The sequence below is a fragment of the Buteo buteo genome, chromosome 10 (genome assembly GCF_964188355.1).
Source record: "Buteo buteo chromosome 10, bButBut1.hap1.1, whole genome shotgun sequence".
Taxonomy (NCBI): Eukaryota; Metazoa; Chordata; class Aves; order Accipitriformes; family Accipitridae; genus Buteo; species Buteo buteo.
This window is the reverse complement of record NC_134180.1, coordinates 7310649-7334269: the sequence shown is the minus strand read 5'-3', so window position 1 is coordinate 7334269 and position 23621 is coordinate 7310649. Positions and strand designations below refer to the sequence as shown.

Sequence of the window (23621 nt, the reverse complement as noted above, 5' to 3'; positions counted from 1 at the left end):
TTTCAAAAAGGAACAGCACTCTTGTTCAAGGCAGGCTGAGGAATGAAATTCAAAGAAGTGCTTCTTACAATACTTCATGAGTGCTGGTTAGGTATTACCTTCATGCATCACATGCTAGAACCATGAACCTGCACTCACAAAATTATAAGCAAGTCTGTGAGAGTCCAGCTAATCCCCAAAACAACACAACAGCATGATATCAGAGAACTACAGCTTTAAAAGCCCATTTGGTCACCAGTCTCTGAAGGCACTCAAAAGATCCAGCCGTATTCTGACTGTCAAACAGCCTTGATATATTTCTACCAAGGCAGGAGCTGCAACAACTCCCACAGAAACTGCGGTACTTTCTTTGTACACTACAGTTCTAAGGGTCAGCTTAATTATCACATCTGTTTGCGTGCACTCCTCACACAATGCTAAAGCCTTCTTGCACAATGAAGAATGGTTAAGCATCTCGCTGCTTTTCATATTCCAGAGGCTAACAGTTCAAACATGGACAGCTACTCTGACTCAGCCCTTTGCCCCAAGTCTCACACAAGATTTAAAACTCATCTGAAGACACTGAAATGGAAGGGGGAGAACAGCAAAGGAGTCGCACTTTTGTTGAGAAGCTATAACGAAATGTGTATTCTTGCCCCTCTATTAGTTCACAAAGCTAACAACCCAACTCCTTGTTCATGTACTCATAAATAGCAAATAGAAACTCACCCATTGCACATTCGTCCACATCCTCAGTGCAGTCTGCTCCCTTATGGCCTTGAGGACAGGTGCAGATATAGTGTCCATTCACAGGATTGGTATCACACAGAGCACCCTTCTGGCATGGATTGCTAACACATGCATCATCCAAGTGGCACAGAAGACCTAGAGAAGCAACCGAGAGTTTATTCAAAAAACTGAGATACAGCAGTTGGACTGTATGTTACACAATCAAATCCTCTGTCCTGATGTTTCAAATAGAGAATCCCACAGTCAGAAGCTTGAGCAATAATATCTTACAGGCTTCAACCTATAGACTACCACAGGGATTTCACCACACACTTACAAAACGTTATATTTAAATATAGATTCTGTGACTTCAGAGGTGTCTCCAGCACTTCTGGAGCAATACAATGGCTTACCATTACCAAAATCTCCTCCTTGGAGTAGTTAACTGACTGTTCTCTAACCAGCATGATGATATTCCTAACAGCTGAAAACACAGGTCCACATGAAGCTCACCTTCTCAATTCAGATATGCTGATCACTTGTATTTCCGGGTAGCAGTTAGGAAACCTTCGTATTTTTACCTACCCTACAACAGCAAATTTTCCACTATACCAGTAAGGGCATCCTCACTCACGCAAAAATATCTGAATTTGCCTTCTAGACTTGTAATCACAATTATCATAAGTGGCACAGAGCAAGTCACCCTCATGCATAACTTCTCAGGCAAATACAGGTACTGCTAAGTGCTAGAAAAAGAACTGCTTTCTTTGCGATCTAAACTACAAGTTTGTCTTCCAGCCTAATACACATACTTCATTGTCCTGAGCTACAGAGGTTAAAAGGTCTTTGCTTGTGGACAGCACATGTTTCCTTTTGTTCTTCCAGGTTTGGTCACAAAGTGTGTAAAATTAACACACGACTTAAAGCAAATGCATAAACTTAAGGAAGTATCTTCTATTAAGTGCCAGACCTATGCAAGTTTTCTGTCCTTACCTGCCTTTCCTTCTGGACAAATGCATGAAAAAGAAGCCACTCGATCAATGCAAGTAGATCCATTAGCACAGGAGGCAGTGAAGCAATCATCAATGTTCTTACTGCAGTCGTCCCCACTCCAACCATTGACACAGACACAGGCATAGCCACCATTGTGGTTGGTGCAGGTACCTCCATTCTGACAAGCGTTTGGCTGGAGCTGACATTCATCAACATCTTCAGTGCAAAACTGGCCTGATGCACAAAAAGGAACATGTTTAATAAAAGTTCAGACACTTGGACACAAGAGGACTCTTGCACAGAAAACATAACCCAGGGACACGCTGTAGTCCAACTTGATTGCCACTTCTTATTTCTAGGACATTCAAGCCTGAGAACTTCTAACAACACTGTCATCAAATTAGGCAAAAGACAACTGGCATCCATACATGACCCCAATGCAGGAGCTGAACTGTAAATAACTTGGAAAGGTACAGTATGAGAGCCAGCAGGCAGCCTGCAGTATATGAAGATAAACCTGTGAGGACGTGAGAAGCAGAAAGAATAAAGGTCTGCCTGCAGAGCAGCCAGAGGAACTAAGAAGTGAGGAGATGGCCTCACAAGAAAATCTTGGCCAAAGACATGTCAGCAGGCCAGCAGCAAAGTAATTCTTGTCAGTAGAACTTAATTCTTTCCTATATAATTATGCAATGAATATTACTTGATGAGGAAGAATAGAATTCTTGAGACTCCTCTACCTAAAATACTCATTTTTCCTACCCCCAGGTATTTCCACAGATAACCACAAATAGTTGGGGTTTTTTTGGTTGTTGGGTTTTTTTTTTTAGAGACAAAATAAATACTCCAGTAAAATACTTTAATGACTGGAGATACTGGAAGGAAGAAAATAAATGTACACTGTATCGGGGAGTTTTAAGGAAAAGGACCACTAGACCACTAAGTATAAAATCAGTTTCACAGGATACTGAATTTCACAGTAACATCTCTAGGAAGCTCTACAATTCACATTTACTAAACTATTTATTTACCCAAATCCTTCTTGCTTTGACATCAAGATCTGGAGAACCTACCACTTGCATCAATATTTTGTTTCAACACTTATTCATCTTCCTGATTAAAGCTGCATGGTTTACTTTTAAGCTGAAATTGTTTAGCTTAAGTTTCAAGTTATTCATTCTTATTTGGAGTTTCTTCAACAGATAAAACCTAAAAGCTAGTTTCTCCCAGTGCATACGGGTGCACATGTGCAACCAGAGTACTGGTCACAGTCCACAATCTTCTTTTTGATAAACTATTTCTCCCCTTTCCATTAAGAACTCTTTAGCACTGAAAGCAAAGCAAGCTTTTTTTTTTTTTTTTTTTTTACACTTCCTTGTAACTTGCTTTTACCACCCTTCCTAAAATGTTGGTACAATGTACATAGCACCAAAAGACTGCCCTTTATCAGAGAACAAGATTAGATTTATTTGATGTGACCTCCCCTGCCCCGCCTCCAGCTGACACCATCAACTCCCTCACTAGCTTGCAGCGGCTTTCCATTATTTGAGTCAAGACTCTTAAGTAACTGTGCTGCTACTACCAAGATCCTCCCTCCCATTTGTCCTCTCCAGCTTCTGTATCAGCTGCACACTTACATTTACCTGGAATTCCCCCTGTATTCTAAGAAGAAGAAATTCAAGAGCAGGCCACAGATCTTCCCTGCCAATTTGCCTGGGCTCCAGTTTATTCAGGTTTGCCAATTTAAAAATACTTATTAGATAGTGCTTAACAGTCACCTTGTTTACTAATGGCCCAGAAATTTTGATGCAAATGCACACACACCCCCTCTTCCAATACACAGAACTGAAACATTTATTGTGGGCAAGAATGTAAAAAAGTTCAATCTTAACCATCTCTATCTACTATACTCAAATCATGATTCCTTTGGTTTTAAAAGTACTTAAACCTTAGCCTTTGGTCCTGTGAGCTCTGGATTTTTTTCCCTTAGTGACAAAGATATAAAATTATTTTTTAAAAAAAGTCGCTTTGTTCTGTGCATGTGTTCCTTCCATCAGCAGGATTACTTCAAAACATGGATTTTATCACTTGAAAAACCATAATAAAATTTTAACAGTAACAATAATTACAATAAAGTTTCCAGAATTAATCTTCACTTCCCAGTTTACTTAGTAAAACAGTTGTGGGGAAATCTAACGCTTCATATTGTTATCTGCAAAACATAGCTCTCTACATTATGAAAAAACAAAAGCATACATTTGTCATAATAGAAGTCATTTGTTCATTAGCTTTTGATATTAGCTTATCAGTAACCAAACTGAAAAGTCAGTTATCTCAGACTGATTCCTAGTAGTCATGCATATCTTGCAACTCAACATAATTGACTTCCTTTAAAAAAAAAAAAAAAAATCAAAATGTTATTTGCTTATTATAAAAGTGATTTTCCTTCTTTTCTTGGAGGGGGCCCAACTCAGATCAAAGAATGTACTCTCTGACACACACTCATCTGTAGCACGATCATTTTGCAGAAACGTTCTTGCAGCATTTACATCCTCCTTTTGAGTGCAACCAATTTAAATTGGTATCACTAAAGCCTGAAGAGTTTTCAGGGCTGAAGTTGCCACACCACTCCAGAGCGCTATGCCTCTCTCAAAATCACTTGCCTTGTGAGTGGCTGAATACAACTCCTGAAATACAACGTTTTGTGTTTTGTTTGGTGTTTGTTGTTTTGGTTTTTTTTTGGGTGGGGGTGGTTTATGGTGGGGTTTTGTTTTTGTTGCTTAAGCAAAGATGGGCAAACTACTCCCTCATATAAAGTCTCTGGGTTTGTTTTTAATTTCTCATTTCAAGTGTCACCAGTACCATCAACATTTGTTTGAGCTCCTTAAACTTGATCTCCACTTCGCTTCCCAGATTTCCAATACACATTTTGCAGCTACCATATCACAATCACGTTTGTGTTTAATTATGAATATGAATCAAACAGAGCTCCACCTTAATGCAGCTTGTTTTAAAACCAAAGGAAATTCAACTCAATGTATGAGGGGCATAAATGAGCAATTAACTATTGCATTGCACTATTGAGTATTTTAATGAAAAAAACTTGTTCTTTACTGAAGTTAACTGAAATCCAGACTCAACTTCTAGGCAAAAATACACAAATCAAAAGCAACTTAAGGCAAGCAGAGCGTATCAATCTAACTACATTAATGAGTACTCAGTCTCATCACCATTGGGCAATATAAGCATAACAGTTTTTGAAAGATTTTAGGACCATGTCTTAAAATACTACAAATCCCAGACTAAAGTCCAAGGCACTCACATTTCTTAACGGGACCTGGTGAATTGGCAAGAATGCAAAGCAATTTCAAGTTCACTGACAATGTTTGAGACCTTATTACTGAAGTGGGGCTTGAGTGGCTTGTAAATGAATTATGTAGCCCAAAGTCTTCAAAAGAGAGAAATACAGGTTTTTTAGGTGGGATGGTTTGGTGGGGTTTGGGTTTTTTAGATAGCCTATGGTTGCTTATACAGTGTTTCTGAATATTTAGGTATTAACAACAGGGGATTCATGGTCAATATTGTAATTCTTCAACACAGGTTTTTTGTTTGGGTTTTTTGGGGGTGGGAGGGTTGGGGTTTTTTTGTTTGGTCCCATCCCGTGTCCCCCCGCCCTGCCAAAACCAGCACACACATTTGTAAATGGCTTTCACAACTGCCCTCCCTCAAGGCAGTATCATGACTTAATTCTTAGCAGGACTGTAGGATGGCCCCAACCTCTCATTCTCCCAAAAGGGCTGATTTGCCCTCAGTAGAGACTTCAACTCCTTGTGCAAATGAAAGAAATAGATTAATATTTTGGGCACGTGCTACAAAGAAAAGATTTGATACTTCTGTTGTTAGCAACCTAGATCTTCAATGTAGTGTCTGTCCTGGGAGCTTCCCGAATTATTTTTTCGTGGCAGAAACAGAAGTATCTTTTGGTGTCAGACATAAACCAGGATTCAATGCTAAGACTTCTCAGTGAATATTCTGCACAGGACTTCTCTCTGCCAGGTTAGTTAGGTAGATTTAAATCAAATGAGACAAAACATCTCTGAAACAGTTTACTTAAGGGATGCTGCTTTGACTCAATTGTAACTGAACAAAGTATATTTATTTGTAGCCACGTACTTGGTAAGCTTGATTCTTCCTAAAACTCTTAACAAGCAGAAAACAAGTCTCTCATTCACAAAACAAACTGAACTTCCAAGTACGAACTCTGTTATGAATCGTACAGTGTAATACACATCTTCATAACCCTAGTGTTTCTGAATGCCACAACCACTTCAGCTATGTGTTAATCCATTTAGCTGCAAGTTTCTGTAGGTATTTCTTTTTTTGTGCTCTTGCTAGTTTCAATTACAGTTCTGAGAGAAACACAGTAAATAGAGTGAACAAGTGAAGGCAAGCACAAATACACTAACTGTACAATATTTTAATGGAAATGTAGAAACATACATATAAAAGACAACAAGAAAGGAAACACAAATTACTCCAAGAAGCTAATAAAAGCGTAACCTGACCTTGATATTTGCAGAGCCTGGGAAATCAGCAAAATGCCGACTCAGGTTCTAAGTGACCTTGTACAAAGTAAACAGCTAGTCCATGTGGTATTTCAAAATTGAAAACTGGAAGTAGAAAAAGGGAACAGCCTTCAACTCTTAGCACTTTTTGCCCACTATGAAACTGAGTTACTTCCTGCATATTTCCCCTCAGAAAAGCCATATGGAGTAAGACAGACATGTTTGCTGCTTTGATTGCGCCCATTTTCAGACCAGCAGGAGAAACTGGACAGGAACTCTGGGAGCTTCTCTTTAGGCAGACATAGGATACAGTGGTTCAAAGCCCCTCAAGCAGTTGCAGCAGATTTCATTGATGAGAGAGCCAGCTCCTTCTCCTATAGGTCTTATGTTAAAAAGAAAATAAAGCCTGATTTATAAGGGTAAGGCAGATAGCACATAAAATGAGTACAATCCTACACTGAAAAAAGTAGAGCATTAGCTTGAGCAAGCAAGAAACCAAAACAGTCACCCTGGAAAGCAGCAACATACCAAAAGGTGATCCTACTGAACCATGCAGGCTTTGCATTAACCCCAATTCCAACTGCACTGATCCTGCAGCTGAATGCAGGACCTTCAGTCAGTTCAATCAGAGGTCTTCGTCTTTGGCAGAGCAGACTTTCCATAAAGAAGAAAGTTTTCTTGGCCTCTTAACAGCTCTCCAGCAGGAAAGTACGCAGCTGGAGTAACAGAGGTTAAAGCTCCTGAGAGGAAATCTCACAGGCAGTTTAGGGACTAAAAACATTTAGCAGGACAAGGATGCAAATAGCTTCCCGTGCCTTGAAAAAAATCAGTTCCTCGAAAACTGAGCTGGGAGGAGACAACAATGTGCATTTCTCTCAAAATCACAACCATGACAGCACTGGAAGACTGAGCTGGAAATCACAGTATCTTAAAAGTTTAGGGATACTGGAAGGGAAATATAATCCAGTGAGAATCGCAAACTGGTCCTCAAGGTCCTAAGAGACTCACTGGAAGAGGAACATCAGGTTTCAAGAAGCTCTTATGCCCCCATCCACTCAGCACCTCACCAGAAGTTTGTCACTTATCTTAAACTAGTGCTCCAGTACACAGGGAAGAGCTCACTAGCTCTCTCGATAGGACTATCTGGGAAGCTATAAACCAGAACTACAGAAACTCTCTGAAAGAGTAATTTAATTCACAAAGTATTCCAAAGATTGTTATATGGTTTTTCGAGTATGATCAGCGTAGCTAAAGAAAGCATGGCTTAATTAGAACTGTTTACATTTTTCTCTCCAAGTTTCAAAGGACTATTAAGTGAGAAGGTGAACAGCATCTTATCAAGACTCAAGAACAGGCTAAGAGGTAAGAAACAGTATTTGTACAAATGACCGAATCTAATTGTGGCAGAAGGTTAGCAGTGCCACACTGCAAGGGACCATACAGTTTCTTCCCCTCTCTAATCACCCGTGTGTTCATTCAGGATGCCAAGTGGCAGACCACATTTGGCTGGGGAAGGACATTTCTCTGCCCGGTTCCTTCTTGTAACACAAGTAAAATGTCTGCATTGACATCATAACCCAATGCATGTTGGTCAGTCAGGTCAAAGCTCAGTTTCCTCAAGCTGCTGTGTGAGTCTCCTCGGCAAATAAAAAGTAAAGGAAAAACTGCATGGAACCACAGGGCCTTCTAGTAACATGGTATTTATGAAAAATACTTTAGCTCCCATGTTTTTGAATTGTGTATTTGTAAAAACATTCAATTATTCTTTAACCCAGAGAATTATCCAGACTCCTTGAAAAAAACTAAGTTACAATTAATGAATACATATAGACACAGGAGCATTTAATTAATGGCCTGGAAGGAGATGAACAGTAGGCAGTGGTATCTTTTACAAAATAACCTTTATATTATCCAGGAAGAAGCCAAGTAATTTCGGACAAATTTAACCAAGCAAGGTTGCTGCACAGTGCAACAGCAGACAAGGCTTAATGCACCAACGCCAAGTAAAATACAAAGGCAAACAGACTTGTTGCAGAAGGTTTAGGTTAGGCACTCCTTGAGGAAACACTTCAACTTCCCTGGAAGAGTTCAGTGGGGACCTCTGCTCAATCACAGCTTTAATCAACAAAATAAACATCACTGACAAGACATTTGACTACAAGGAAGAATAACAAATGCAAACAGTGTTGTGTAATAGCAATGGCATAGCCTCAGTCTGGAATACATTTTGCAGTATTGAAGCCACCACCTCTGAATAAAGACGCTGAAAAGGGGTATAGTTCAGAGTCCAACAGACCAATGGAGAGAAGGATTTCGTAAGAGACTTACAAAGCAACTGTTACCCACAAAGGGAGAAAGACAGATAATAAAAAGTATAATACAACAGTCATGGCAGGGAAGATACAGCACATGGCAAAGTATACAAAAGAAAATATTTGATCATTTATATAATTGCTTTATCAACACAAAGCATCTCAAAGCAAAGAACTTCAGACTTTTCTGAAAGAGGCAACATCTTTATACAGACATGAACATCCAGATCAATAAGCAGGTAACACCGAGAGAAAGGGATCTCAAGTGTGATGTCCAGATGACATCCAAATTCCAGACCCTCCGACAAAGCCATCTCCACAGCTCCCTGCAGGCAATCCGATGAATAGGCCTGCTGCTTTCAGCTCCAAGGATGGCTTCAGGTACACACAGAATTCACCAGACTACACTGTCTACATCTGCAAAAAGTGCCCCCAGCTGCATGTGTCTTTAGCAAAGGTCTTCCCTGTTTAAGTAATACAGTAGTATCCCCTGAAAAAAAGGGACTGAAGCCAAATATTTTTTCCCTGACAGGAGTCTTCTAAAGAAGTGAGAGGCATCACAGCTCTCAAAAGTGTTTCTTCCCCAGGATCTCACAGCATATTTCTTCCATTTGAAATAAAGAACTACAGAGCAGCAAAGCAGTAGCAGCCATTCCCAAACCTCAGGTGTTGGGGTCTTGGTTTTGTTTTCGATAGCTCTACTGTATCTTGGGCAATGTCAAATGCCATCCAAGATATCATAGAATTTAAGAGCTTAATATAGAATTTGAACAATTGAAGATGAATCTACAATTGTAGTGAGCAGAATAAACATCTGTGTTTATTTTAGGCTAGTATGGTGGAGAAAAGAGTTTAATTTCATAACCACACTGGGAAGCATGTAGTGGAACTAATGGGCTTTTACAAGGGATTTTACAACCCCCAAATACAAAAATCTGGGCTTTAAGAGACTTATGCACACTCTGATCCATTAAATACTGCCCTAAATCACTCCCCACAGACTACTGGGTAGAGAGGGCAGTCCTGACTGAACTCTTCAGAGGCAGTAATACGAGTGAACAGAAAATTCATTAAAAATTATTAGTGATGCATAAGAACAGACTGGTTTAATATGGTGGTAGTAGTTGAAATGACTGGGGACAGCAGTAGGATAGAGAAGTAACCAAAAGGAAATACACATCACCAGGCTACTCTCCATTGTGCCATTCTCTTTACCTGCTCTAGAAAATCCAGTGAATCAGAGAAATACCTAACAAGTGAAAAGATCTGCAAGGCAAAAATATAACAGTTGGAGCCAAACCTTACAATAAAAGCTTCATATTCTCAAGCTATCTCAGCAACGCATCTTCAGTAATTATCCAAAGACAAATCACCTCATTCTAAGTACAAGGGAAGGGACAGAAACTGCCAGAAACAAGTCAGCTGCAGATAAAACAACTGTTACCTATTAGCCTGGTCTCACAGCACACATCCACCAACCCAGCCTCACCAGAGTGGTCTAGCCTATTTTGTTTTAATGCCAAAGTCATGCAAGATGTACTGAAAACGTGAAGACAGCTCCACAAGAGATTATTTGGCACACTGGATCACAAAGAGTATTTCACAGCCTGGAAAGTCACCAAAGGCGCAAGGGAAGAGGCAGCAGCGTGGTCTAAATTGGATGCTGTCATTCTGTCATCAGATCAGTTCGGCTGTTAACACCTCAGGTGTTTTATTACTGCTACCTCCTAACCAAGGCTTGCTATTGGGAAATGGAAAGCAGCATGAAACAAACAGGAGGTTGTAGTACATGTTCCAGAATCCATACTGGATAAGGTACTGACTAATGGTGTAACTTCTAATGCCTCCGAAATCAATCTGCTCTGCACAACACTGGAATCAAGTACCACAAGAGAAACAACATCCAGGATAAAGTTTTTTTATGTCCAATGCTTCAAATCATTTGTACACTCAAACTTAAAGCTGTCAGCTCCGGAGGCTGCCACGTGCTCCCTGCTCCCTTTGTATCTGCCAATTCAAACATGAAAGAAGAAAAAGAATCGTAATCCCTCCTGGCCTCTTTCGGAGACCTGTCTCTTGGAGATACTACTGTAGTGACAAGCAAATCACCAGCCAACTTGCCAAGTTTGGCGTAGGCAGGTCTCAGCCAGCACCAAAGAGGCTACTATGCTTTTTAATAAAGCCTAGAAAGGCACCAGGAAGCGTACCATTGCTACACCACCGGGAAAGATGACTGCACTTCTCACAGGAGTCTGAACAATCCTCCCTGTGCTAATACAAGGGTAAAGACTGCTCTTTGCACATTACGTATGCACATGCCAACCACAATCAGAAGACAGTGCAACCCCAACAGCACCCTCTGTCAGGTAATAATCAATACTCTATAGAAAATAGCAAGAATGCGTATTCCATCATTTAGGAGACTGGCATGTTCAACATTTATGATCTAGGTCATCTAGTGTCAGAGTTAGTTCATCTACATTTCAAGCCTCTAAGTATTCCAGCAAGGCAGTGTTTTTCTGAACACTAAGTTAACACCACTTGTTACTGTATACTTTGTGACACAGAAGCTGAGGAAAGTGGTATTTGGCAAAGAAAGTTTTAAAAAACAAAATACCAGAGCATACGATCTTACATAAAAATGTTAAACATTAGCCTTTTGATGTTTATCCTCCCTTCTTAGCAAAGAAAAGTCACGTCTGCCCAGAGTTTAAGGCTGGGATTTTCAAAGAAAACCAAGGTAGGGAGCAAATATTACTCTAATTAAATAGGAATCGAACCCTTAAGTCCCCCCTTTGAAAATTCCTGCCTAAAGTTCTGCAGAAAAAGTAACCCTTGTGCTAGTGTTTAAGAGCATATGACCAAGCTAACAGCTATTTTAATTAAAAAGCACAGCCCTGCTGCCTGAAGAGCTTTTCTGCTCAAGACAAACATTTGCTTCTTAAGCTAGCTCCCAATGCTGGAGTTATTTGGTGGAGTCAGCTGTTAGCTCACTGTGCTTCCCTTGAGACAAAGGTCACCTAGATTTTAAAATATACAGTTCACTGGAGCCCCCTTTTCAGGGGAAAACAAAGCCTAAATAAATACAACTGCCATTGGAGTCTCGCCTTGCCAGCTACAGGGACAGACGTAATGAAAGGAGGTAAGCAGGCCAAGCCTGCAACTGAAGTACTGTAACATAGGTCTTCCAAAACCCACTTGAGCGTAGACATAGTGTGTCCCCCAACCCAGAGACTCATCTCACAACTCCTGATGCAGCACTTCAGGAGCAAACTGTGCAAAGGACTTAACTCAATGGAGGATACAAAACTTAATCTCTGCTGTGCACCATCCTTGAAAGGTGATTTGGGCCAAACACAGATTATGATGATCCTCTGAAACACTGCAGACTTTCCACAGTGAAGTAGGAGTCCTTCTCAGCCAAGAAAAACGAAAGCATGTACAGCATTTTATATCGTTAATCACTTTAGTACCCAAATTCTCAAGTCATCTTTCTTGAAGCAAAGCTACATACATTAGATCAACAGAGTAAACAGGTGCATTTTAAACAAAGGCTTGTTTCTTTATATGAATTGTAGTCTGGAACAACTGAGCAGCCTTTCAATTCTCAGATGGTTTCACCGTGTTCTGTGGAAGGACACGCTAACCTTCCACATGACTTTACAGCCCTGGACTGCCATCACTTCCTCTGCATCCACTCACCCATGAGACCGCTCTGTGAATTTTAATTCCTGATCCCAGACAAAAAAAAAAAAAGGCAGCTGCACAGAATTTTTTACTAGATTAGTGAGTTTAAGTGGCACACTCCAACAAATACCAGAGTGAGCTCAGGGGAAAGGGAAGAGTGGCTGGGAATAGGGAGAAAAGGCAAAGACACCTTCCTCCTCAGACCACAGTGAACCAGCCCATCAGTCTGGTTTAACTGCTGCAGAACAGCAGCATAAAGCAGAGTCTTCACATGGCACAGACATCAGCTGGGATTTTTTGCTAATTTTGACTCAAATCACACTTAAAACACACCAAATTCTCTGGCCTGCCACACACAGAGGAAGGGACTTCAGTCTTCTACAAAAGCATCCTGATCTATTTCCAGGAAAAGGTAAGTTTCATTACACATCTGTAAAATCAGGCCTTGAAAGGACCCAACAAACACTGGTTCTGGCCAAGGATTTAGCCCGGGACAAGATAAAATCATCCTTAAACAAGCAAACATAAAATCAGTTAACATTCAGCAACAGGAAAGATATGGGGCAGTTTCACCAAAACACATCCAAGATTGTCTTGCCAGCTACAAATTTATGAGGTTGACAATCACTATAACCATATGAAATACGAGAACTTTGAAGGTGACAAAAACATTAGTGACAGCAGGAATTTCTCGTCATTGTTTCTGAAAGGCAAGATTTTATTTTTCCAGAAAAAGCAGCAAAATGAGAAAGAGAAGGCATGTGCTTCAACAAAAAAAGGAGCAATGAGCTCTGTTTGAGGAGTAGGAAATTAGATCGAAAGCAAACAGCCTCTCAAAAGCTGGATTCCAGTAGCAAGCAGAAAAAATATTTTAAAAAATGCATAGTTATGTCCAGCCTACCACCTGTCAGGGAATTATAAGAGGCAGATGGTTACCAAAAGGAATTGGGACAGATTCTGTTTCAGTAAAGGGTGCTTCAATATTACTTTACACAAAACTATTCTTCATCAGATGCAGTAGAGCTTCTTGATTTTTCTAGCAAGGAATGGGACTGATTTCTCTATGCCATGAAGCACAAACTATATTAACAAACATGCTAGATCATCATCCACAGCACAAAGATTAAATAAAGACTAAAACTGCAAACAGACCAATTTAAACTTCTACAAGATTACTTGACAAGTCAGTATTTGAAAGAAGAGACTGCAGAACTGTTATGAAGACAGCACATCTACACTGTGAAGTATTTTTAGAAAATTTAACAGCCTTTTGGTTTTGGCTGACATTTACTTACAAACATGCATCTTTGCACACACACACACACACCCCCTTTTTTTTTTTTTAAAGCAGCACAGTGTCCTCTAACCTTAAGGTCTTATTGGAAGCTTTTCATTTCCTGAAGTGCTCACTCTCAGTTTGACACTATTGGGCTACAAGTGTTTATCAGGAGAGACACAGACTCCAAGAGTTGTTTGCTCAGCTCTCCCCTCTTCATTCACCTGAGAGGTGATTTACAATGTTATAAACCATGTTTGTGCAAAGAATGGACCTGCACTTACACAACTTTTCCTTATTGCCGAGTAACTCATCTTTTATTGTAGTTTACTCCTGTCGGCATCATTTGCAGTTTAATCTTGAAAAAAATCATCTCTCTCCAAACTACACTAGCAGTCCGCCATCTACCTTCCCTATCTTGCGCCCTGCCTCAGCGTCACCCCTCATGTTTCCAAGCTGGACATGTACTGTTCGCCTGCACCTTCTTGGTCTCTAATTGAAGATGCAGGAAAAGGATTGAAGTCCATTCAGAGAAACAAACTTCTTTTAAGAAAATGCTACCAAGATGACAGAGCAGAGTCACATGGACTGGATCACATGCAGGACCACATTAGAACAAGAGGTATTCAGGTGACTTGCAAGATGTTTGTCCACTCGTACCACATGGCTGCATTCACTGTGGAGCTGGACAGGATTTTGGGGTGTCATGGGACATCACTTGCACGCACATTTCTTGGGCAAAAGGAATATTACAGACAATACGTGAATTCTTAAAGGCCAGCTGGCCAAGAGCATTTCACTGCACAGGCTTTCAAGCAAAGCAACATAGAGAAGACCCCAAACACAGCCCTCCATTGCCATCGTCAGCCTGCATCCTCCACAGGCACTCAGATCAGCAGTTACACTGCAGACAAATGGCTATTGCTAAGGCATCCTGTGGATGCACAGAGCTACTGCCCTACATGTGTCAAATATATGCCAATACAAACATGCATAGCTACTTGTGAAGTTACTCATGTTTTAGTTTGAACACTGAAACTGGCACTGTTCATTTCAGACAAGACCATTCAGTTCCCCAAAGGCTCTAATGTTCATTGTTCAAACAGCCAAGCTGCCGTTTCCTAAACGGTGAGACCACTTTTAGTTCCAAACTGACCTGACCTTGACATGTAGAAAGTCAATGGCCTTGAGAAGCCATCATCTAAAACCACTGCTACTCTGATAACCTTGACTTCACCATAAACAAAGGAAATTCTCAGAAAACCCATTCCATTAACATGTTTTAGAAAGCCATGGGAACATAAGGCTTGGGGAGTTCCTCTCTCTTTCCAGGGTTTCACCGAAGGGAAGCATCCTTCATGCACACAAAGTTTCCTAGAGAGACTGTCCACACAGAAGAAAGATAGCACAAGACTAGGCCACAACACAGGTCTAAATTTTTTCCAATGCTAGTCAGTCAAAGCCCATAAGAGGTTCAGAGAGGGAACCACCACAACTGCATTGCAAAGAACTTCAGTGGTTAATCAGAGAGACAATCTACCACAAAACCAAAGAGAATCACAGCCTATTACCACCAAGGTCTGTTCCAGGTGAGTTGCAGAAGTCATCCTTAGTTGACAGCAACTATCCACCCAAATCCTGTAAGCCAAGCTAAATTTACGATGCCTCTACAAAGCAAAATAATCCCTTGTAGATTATATACTCACACTGTACACACATGATCCATCATATTCTTTATGTTTCAGGAATAAGCCTGAGATTAATTTACAACTGAGAGACACTAGAAGCCATAACAAGGTTCATAATTTCTGTGGCATGGAGCAAGATTTTAGGGGTCACTGAAGGGTTGTTGGCTCCACACCCAAGCTCTCCATGTTTTCCTTTGCAGGTTTCACTTTCCACAGGCTTTAAGGACATATGGACAGAGAAGCAGTATAGAAGCAAGGGCACTTGCTCATTAAGGGGAAAACTCATTTTCTCCTATTAACACCTAGTTTCAAAGAGCTATGCAAGCAGTGGTTCATTTCACTCTTATGTGGTTTTAACTTCATTTAAGACGATATAATTTTTTAAAGTTAATGAGGGTTCTAACTGCAAAGGAGGCTGCCAGTAAAATGACAACCAGTTTATAATGAGAATGATGGTTTCTGAGGAAAAAAGATAGAACAACATGAAACGTCTGGTCTCTAGCAGTCAAACTCCTTGCAGTGCATTTGTCTCAACTACCAATCGCTACAGATGTTCTGGTTTCAAACATAATATTTTCTAGATACAGAGAAAAATGTGCTAAAGGTTCTTCAGAACCTGAGGAGCTAGTTCAAGCTTAGTTCCAAAAAAGTATCCCAATTTACTGTATGAAAGAAAAAAAATGCAAATTGAGTCCATAACTCAATTTCCCAGTTTTAGGGCTGGTTTTTTATCTATGATTTTGAAAGAAGGGCAAAACTATACTCAACTGAAAAAGTGTGCCAGCTAAGAATGACTAGTATGACTCAAAAAAACCCACCCCAAAACCGGAGGTATTTGTTTATTTTTGAGGTATGGAGCCATTTTGTGACTAAATATGACACTGAATTTCCTGTAAGCTGCTTCCTTACATCATGCATAACACTTTCTTGAAATTCACACTTTTTCCCCCTGCAGACTCAGAGTAAAGCACACTCATTTATGAAGCAAAAGTAGCTTTGCTAGTCAGAGAACTCCAGATAAAAATCAGTCACAGTGGGAAAATACAGTAGCAAAAACATAAGCTTCCCATACACTTCTCTTCCCTCCCTTTCTCCCACTTACGCCTCTTTTCAGATTTGCCCTGTTCCTCAGCAGCATTACTATTATCTACTTGGATCATTATCCCAGGTTAAAAATACCCCCCAAATGTATCAGCAAAGCATTGTTATATGCGCATACCTGTAATAATACCAAAGCCACATTTTGTACTTTTGGAAAACAAGTATCCTCTTACAAAGTAATCCATTCAAGCACAAGTGCAGCTCTGATAGTTGCACTACATTGTGGCTCAAGAATCACGGTACCTGTCTGCCAAACCCACGCGCACAAAAGCCTGGTGCAATGGGAAATTGCTCTCCATTGTGGTGGCTTTGACGCAAACAATTTTCTTTTAAGGGTTGCACTGACATCTGCTCCCCAGACTGCAGAACAAGGCGCAGATGCAAGCTGCATTCAGCCACATGCAACTCCAGTTGTACATTGGGTGAAGGCCAGAAGTCCTGCATTTATTTTCTGTAGTACATACCTGTCCATTGTGGTGGGCAGCGGCAATTGTACGTGTTCACACCATCCACGCATATACCCCCATTTTGGCAGTTGTGATTTGGGCAGTCGTCAACATTGTGCCCACAGATGCTTCCCTCGAAACCTGGACAAAGCAGAAACACAGCAGACTGAAATGGGCTTCCAGCCTCTTTTGAAGAGAATTCACCCTTCATGCAGATTCCCCCCTTTTTTTCTTAAACACTCTCCCTGTTAACCTAATCCTGATGAACCTCAATGTAGCACACTGACCAGAGACTTTGTTGAATGCCTTTGCTGATAGCATGCAGGTCAGATTACACAGTTAAACACTACTACTGCCAATAGATGGCCAAATACATTTTCACAACCAAAAAGACAAGGGTATTTTTTCTTTAAGTGACTAACAAGCACTGTCATTCAAAGCAAACAAAGTGAAGACCAAGACATTTATTTCACTATGAGGTAAACCTGTCACTGCCCACCAAGCAGCAGTTAAGAGCATCAGCCAGGACAAGTTTTTGCCATGGCAAAAAAGTGCCTGGCGTTCACTTCATGAATACCTCAGCGTAGTTCACATGCCTTGGCTATGCCAAAGAAAGATCTTCCATGCTTTGAAAATGAGATTCCAAATTCCTGATTTGGCCTTTTTCAGTGTTAGACAAGTCAGTCAATCAATAAATCAGCCACCACCCAAAGCAATGCTTATACACTAAGTCCTGATTGAAAAGCAGAAGAAACCAGACACCCTTCCCCAATGCAAATCAAGGCTACACTAGCCACACTGGCAAACTATCCTTGCCACATCTCCTTCTCCTTTCAAATAAGGAGAAGTGGGCACATTAGGGAAGGGAGTCATCAATAATCCATCTTCCCCTCAATTTCCCCTGCTGATTTATTTCATGCTTCATTAAATAAACCTGCCATTTCTGCTGGATGAGAGTGCTATTTATCAAAGCACAAGTGGATGCATGCTAATGTGGATGAAGTAAGTGATTCCAGAACACACACGTTAATTTAAAACATCAGCTCTGCCTCTTCACTGCTTTGGAATGTAATATTAACATGACACAGTCCTCTCATCCAAATTATGCTTTAACCCCTCTACTTTTGATGCCCTGTTCCAGACGCTTCCATAACATCTGTGTCAAGTCACATAGACCCTCTAAGCAACATCTGGTCCAACACAGATCGTGCTGTGTGGCAGATGAGACTGAGACTGTAAAGCTCTGACACAGCTTCTCCAGACTACTGCTGCTCTCAAGAAACTTGAGATGATTTGTATGCATTCCCACCTCTTGAACTTCTCCAATACTACAGGTAAGAGTCAGAAGCAAAGAGGAGTGCTGTTGCCAAGCTGTATCAAATGCATTAGCATCTATCAGCAAGGAAGAATAGACTCAAAAAAAACCCCACCCAACAATCCCAAGAAAACCAAAAATCTGCAATATTACCCTCTCCCTTCAAAGCCCTTTCCAACCTCACCCAAGATCCTGCAAAGTTCATGGTGGTCGGGAAGATTAAAACAAAGAAAAAAATATAATTTGGTTAGTCTGAATCCTAATCACAGCAGTGCCTTCCTGGCAAAAGATGCTGAGGAACAACTACGAAGGAATACAATTAGTATCAGATCACTATGTTTAAAACTGTGTAAAGCTACCATGCATGACCAAAGGCTCAGCTGTAAAACACAGGAGTGTCCTATCAGCTTGCTTTTCAGCTTGAGGAGAATCATCCCACTGACCACAGACTGCACTCATGCCAGCAACATGATCAGCATAGAAATACACCCAGAACCACAAACGTGAAAGGTTTAAGTTCTTATCGTTTCAGCTCAGACAATATGAAGGCCCACCCCACTTTCTAGTAAACAAATTCCTGACAGTGGGCATTTATTTAAAAACTATCTCACCGTACTGCACACAAATTTAAAGTGGCCCAATGATTTTGAGTAATAATAAAGCATGGAAGTCACCCCAATACTAAAACCTCACCAAGCCATTGTACATTTTCACATTTTAACCAGCTACACTACCATCTAAGAGCTGGTCCTCAAGCATCCCATGCAAATGTAGAAAACCATTAATCCCACACTAAAAGCTTGCAGGATACCACTAGTGACAACAGAATAGAAACACCAAAGAGCTTACAAAAAAAAAAACCCAAACCCAACAATGTAGTAAAAGGTTCAAGAGAAATGACACACAGCCAAGTGTGCTTAGTCAAAAGATAGCTCCAAGGGAAAGGGAATTAAGAAAGGTTGAAATGGTGAAGATGACACTATTTTGAGTGCACAGCTGAAGAAAACACAAGTTTCCTTTTTGGAAACTTCCCAACTCCCAAATTCCCTTTAAATTTGTCTTACTCTGAAGAACAACTTTGGCTTAGCTTCAGAACATCTAAAAGCTGTAAAGGCATGGCTTTTGTGTCCTCTTCAACTTACACCACAATATTGTGATCTGCTTAATTTATAAATAAAACTGTCTCAGTGAAGTTTAGCTTTCATTCTTAAAATCAGTCCCTTCGAGGCAATGTACCTATGTTTGAGCACAACAAGCATGAAGTTGCTCCAAGACATGTGAGCTTTTCAGCTGGGTCCCAGAATCTGATTCTGCAGTTACATAACCTGACTCTTTTCCAGAAAGCCAAAGAGTTCAGTGTTTTGATGTATTTGGACACCTGACACTGTTTCCTGTTTCCCCCTGTGCTGGGACTCACATGTTGTCCTTTGCCTTCTCCCTCCAGAGAACAGTTTGCAATACATATCCTGACTTTTGCTCTCTATCTCCAAGCACATCAAACTAAGGAATGAGAACCTCAAGGGGAAAAGTGTTCCCACTGCTAACAGCATATTGTTCCTCCTCCAGTACACAGACGGATACAAGCAGATAACTGTACTCCTATGTCATCTGAAATCTCTACCCCATTCCAGAGCACCATATCCAGTTCCCTCCAAATCTTAATCCTTAGCCTTATTTCAACCTATAAATTACAGCTCAGACTTTCTGCAGGACCAATTAGTTACTGCAACAGGAAATTATACCTGAATGAAAATGTCATATTATTGCCAGATTTAGGGCCTGCTGACAAGAAATTAGCGCTAAAACTGACCTGCATCATTTTAACACAGAAGTAAGGTTCTGCATACCAGGTACCCAACAGCAGTTGCCTGCATGCAGCTCGACAGTTCAGCTTCTTGAAATAAACGTGAGGTGGGCTGCTCCACAGAAGAGAGCCAGCTCACCCAGAGCAGAGGGGCACGCATGCCATCTGGTACCCCAAGACTGCTGCCATGCAGAACCTCACACCCCACAGGAAGCAGCTCATCTCTAAATCCCAGCAAGCAGGGTCTTCCCCACCACGGGAAATTCAGTGTGTCTGTTAGACCCCATTCATGATGCTCACTGCACGGGGCAACGTGACACTCCACTAGGAACCGGCATGAGGTTACTTCCTCTTCCCAGGAAGTGTTCCAGCTCTCATAAACAGCCTGCTCCAGCCTGACAGATCGTTTCCTGAACAAGCCCTTGGAATTCCCTAAGGTCCTTATCTTAGTTAATGGGTAATTATTTTGATGGATAACAATGAATAATCACTTTCCCAGCTAAGAACTTCCTCTATTGACTTGTTTAACATTCCATTAAAGGTTAGTTGCCAAATGAACTCCTTTTTTGTCAAATATTTATAACTACAAGCTCATTCTTATATTTAAAGGAGTTGCTAATGCTTCAGGTTAAGCCTCTTTCACAGAAGTGGGGTTTTTTTTACTATAACTATCTGTTATGGTTTACCTAACATGCTCACTTGTCTACAATCCCTTTATCTAAAATCAAAGCCCAGAGGAAAAATGATTACGCTAGATGGATAGAAAATAAGTTACCTTTCATACAGATGTAATACTGACAGTACATATAACTCTTCACTTAAACTTGCCACCAAATGCTGACCTCTTCTAACACATGACTTCATGAATTACCGAGTGCAGGATTTGTTTGTGTAAATCCACAAGTGAAGTGGCAACCTGAGAATTTAAAATAGCAGCTTGACTACACTGTGGACAAACAGTACTTCCACCACTGCAGAAAAAACTGCTGTGACATGTAACGCCAGGTTGTAGGCTTTTTCTGTATTTTCAGGCTCTCATTCTCATGTATCTATATTTACAAAAAAAGAAATTTACTCAAAAGCAAAGAAGAAAACATCTACAGGAAACAAGAACTTATTTCAGGGGCCAGTCCAGGAGTAACCTAATTATGCTTAAATTGCTGCTTGGGCACAATCAGTTTCTTCAAAGCAGTTTCACAGGTCACAAGATGCAAAATCGTATCAAAAACCACTCCAGCAGTTCAAGAGGTAACTGCCTCCTGCCTCTACTGCCATAACGCTGCTACAGTAACATCTTAAGGCAGTCCAGAAGGAAGGGTTAGAGCAATTCCATTTATAGTCACAGTATTGTCGGCATTGCTCCAATTCAGAGAAGGAGGCTAAAGAAGAATTTCTAGTCCATACTCTTGGCACTCTCTTCCAGATGAGCAGGCCTTGTTCACATCTTCCCTGGGTGTGACAGACCACCATTTCTCTTCTCTCTCTCTGTTGACCTTTCCTTCCCAGACAGAACCTTTTCCAACACTTCAGAAATTTCATGCTGCATGCTTGACTGTAAGGGGGAAGAAATGGCTGGGTGCCTTGCCTTTATCCAAGAGTTTAATGTAAACATTTTGGCCTCTCCAACCTCTCTCTTTGCTGTTTTTCAAATGACTAGTTTTTAAAAAAAAAAAAAAAAATCATCAAGCTAGCAAAACAACATGGCCAACTTAAATACAGGAAATACAGAAGTGAAGGCTCTCAAAGCCACATCAACTCACCCCCACTATACACATTGTGTAACAAGTCCAAAAAAGCAGCTAATAATCCAAAACGTGTGTGAGCAGTGTGGGTGTATAACTGTTACTATAGTAATCTCATTTTCATTTCCTGACCATAGTTTAGCCAGCCCACACGCTTGTCTGAGGGAAAAATGTGCTCCTACCCAGCCTCCTGCCCCTGTAAGAGTCATGGAAATCAAACTGTCTTATCAGCTTTACAGGATCAAGTCCTTCAAACTTCAGCTCTTCTTTGCCCCACCACACCGCTTCTGCATGAGATCTTAAGACTCCTTAAACTGGCTAAACAGATCTAACTTTAATAAAACTCTGAATTTCTGATCAAGCCTGTTAATCTAGAGATACTTACTTTGCAATTTCATTTTAAAAAGTTGCAAAGCAGAGAAGAATAAACCCCCTGAGAGCAACTGTTAGTTCATAGAATGGTTTGGGTTGGAAGGGACCTTAAAGATCATCTAGTTCCAACCCCCCTGCCATGGGCAGGGACACCTTCCACTAGACCAGGTTGCTCAAAGCCCCATCCAGCCTGGCCTTGAACACTTCCAGGGATGGGGCATCCACAACTTCTCTGGGCAACCTCTTCCAGTGCCTCACCACCCTCACAGTAAAGAACTTCCTTTCATCTAATCTAAATCTACCCTCTTTCAGTTTAAAGCCACTACCCCATGTCCTATCACTACACACCCTTGTAAAAAGCCCCTCTCCAGCTTTCCTGTAGGCCCCCTTTAGGTACTAGAAGGCTGCTCTAAGGTCTCCCCAGAGCCTTCTCTTCTCCAGGCTGAACAACCCCAACTCTCTCAGCCTGTCTTCATAGGAGAGGTGCTCCAGCCCTCTGATCATCTTCATGGCCCTCTAGACCCACTCAAGCAGGTCCATGTCTTTCTTATGTTGGGGGCTCCAGAGCTGAACACAGTACTGCAGGTGGGGTCTCACGAGAGTGGAGTAGAGGGGGAGAATCACCTCCCTTGACCTGCTAGCCACACTTCCTTTGATGCAGCCCAGAATGCAACTGGCTTTCTGGGCAGCAAGCGCACATTGCTGGCTCATACTTAGTTTTTCATCCACTGATATCCCCAAGTCCTTCTCTGCAGAGCTGCTCTCAATCAACTCATCGCCCAGCCTGTATCTGTGCTTGGGATTGCCCTGACCCACGTGCAGGACTTTGCAGTTGGCCTTGTTGAACTTCATGAGGTTCACACAGGCCCACCTCTCAAGCCTGTTGAGGTCCCTCTGGATGGCATCCCTTCCCTCCAGCATGTCAACCGCATCACACAGGTTGGTGTTGTCAGCAAACTTGCTGAGGGTGCACTCAATCCCACTAGCCATGTCATAAACAATGTTAAACAGTTAAGATAACAGCATTTTCAAAGACCCTGTATGTTCAAGCACTGAAACCAGGACAGTTTCTTTGAGCATAGTTAGAAATGGTTGCTTTCACACAAAAATAAAGATGATACATCCTTCTGTTTTAAGATCGACTTTCCTAAATACTTCAAAGTCACATGCTTGCTCAGACAACCTAGAAAGTTGTTGTACAGGCACTAGCTAAGGCTGGCAATGTACATTTAAGGTCATTTGAGCCAACAGTTCAAGACAAAGGTCTCCAAAGAGAGAACATTTTTTCACAAGTTCTAAATGCTCTTTCCACACATACCCATGACTCCAGACGATCCTCCTGAGAACACAGTCACTCTACATTCATCTTAAACAGTATATGGCAGCTACACCTTTCACATAAATAACAACAGAGAAATGCTTAAGGGTAGAGTTTACTTTTCTAGATTACCACACACCAAGTGTTCATGTGCCAAACTGCAATACACTTAAGTAGGAAGTCTAGTCAAAAGCATTTCCAAACAATCAGTTTCCCATGGAGTTGAATTACTCAGTAAAAAAATATCAGCCTAAAAAAAAAAAAACCCTGATACACAAAGACGACTAGTACTGCTCC

At 41.0% G+C, this 23621-nt stretch overlaps 1 protein-coding gene across 8 annotated transcripts in view; it reads right to left on the bottom strand.

Annotated features, from left to right (window-relative positions):
- The window catches only part of NOTCH2 (notch receptor 2), an 88566-nt gene that overhangs the window by 42626 nt on the left and 22319 nt on the right, over positions 1-23621 (bottom strand). For 7 of the 8 annotated variants that reach the window (XR_012651968.1, XR_012651969.1, XR_012651970.1 and 4 more), the window contains exons 5-7: positions 16792-16914; positions 1702-1935; positions 709-864 (exon numbers count right to left, since the gene is read on the bottom strand). Coding sequence is in view for 5 of the 8 variants with exons in the window: in XM_075038402.1 (XP_074894503.1) it covers positions 709-864; positions 1702-1935; positions 16792-16914 (513 nt within the window). In the remaining 3 variants the exon portion in view is untranslated. Of the gene's footprint in view, positions 1-708; positions 865-1701; positions 1936-6068; positions 6646-16791; positions 16915-23621 lie in introns of those variants that run through there. The other variant, XM_075038406.1, reaches the window with a different exon arrangement.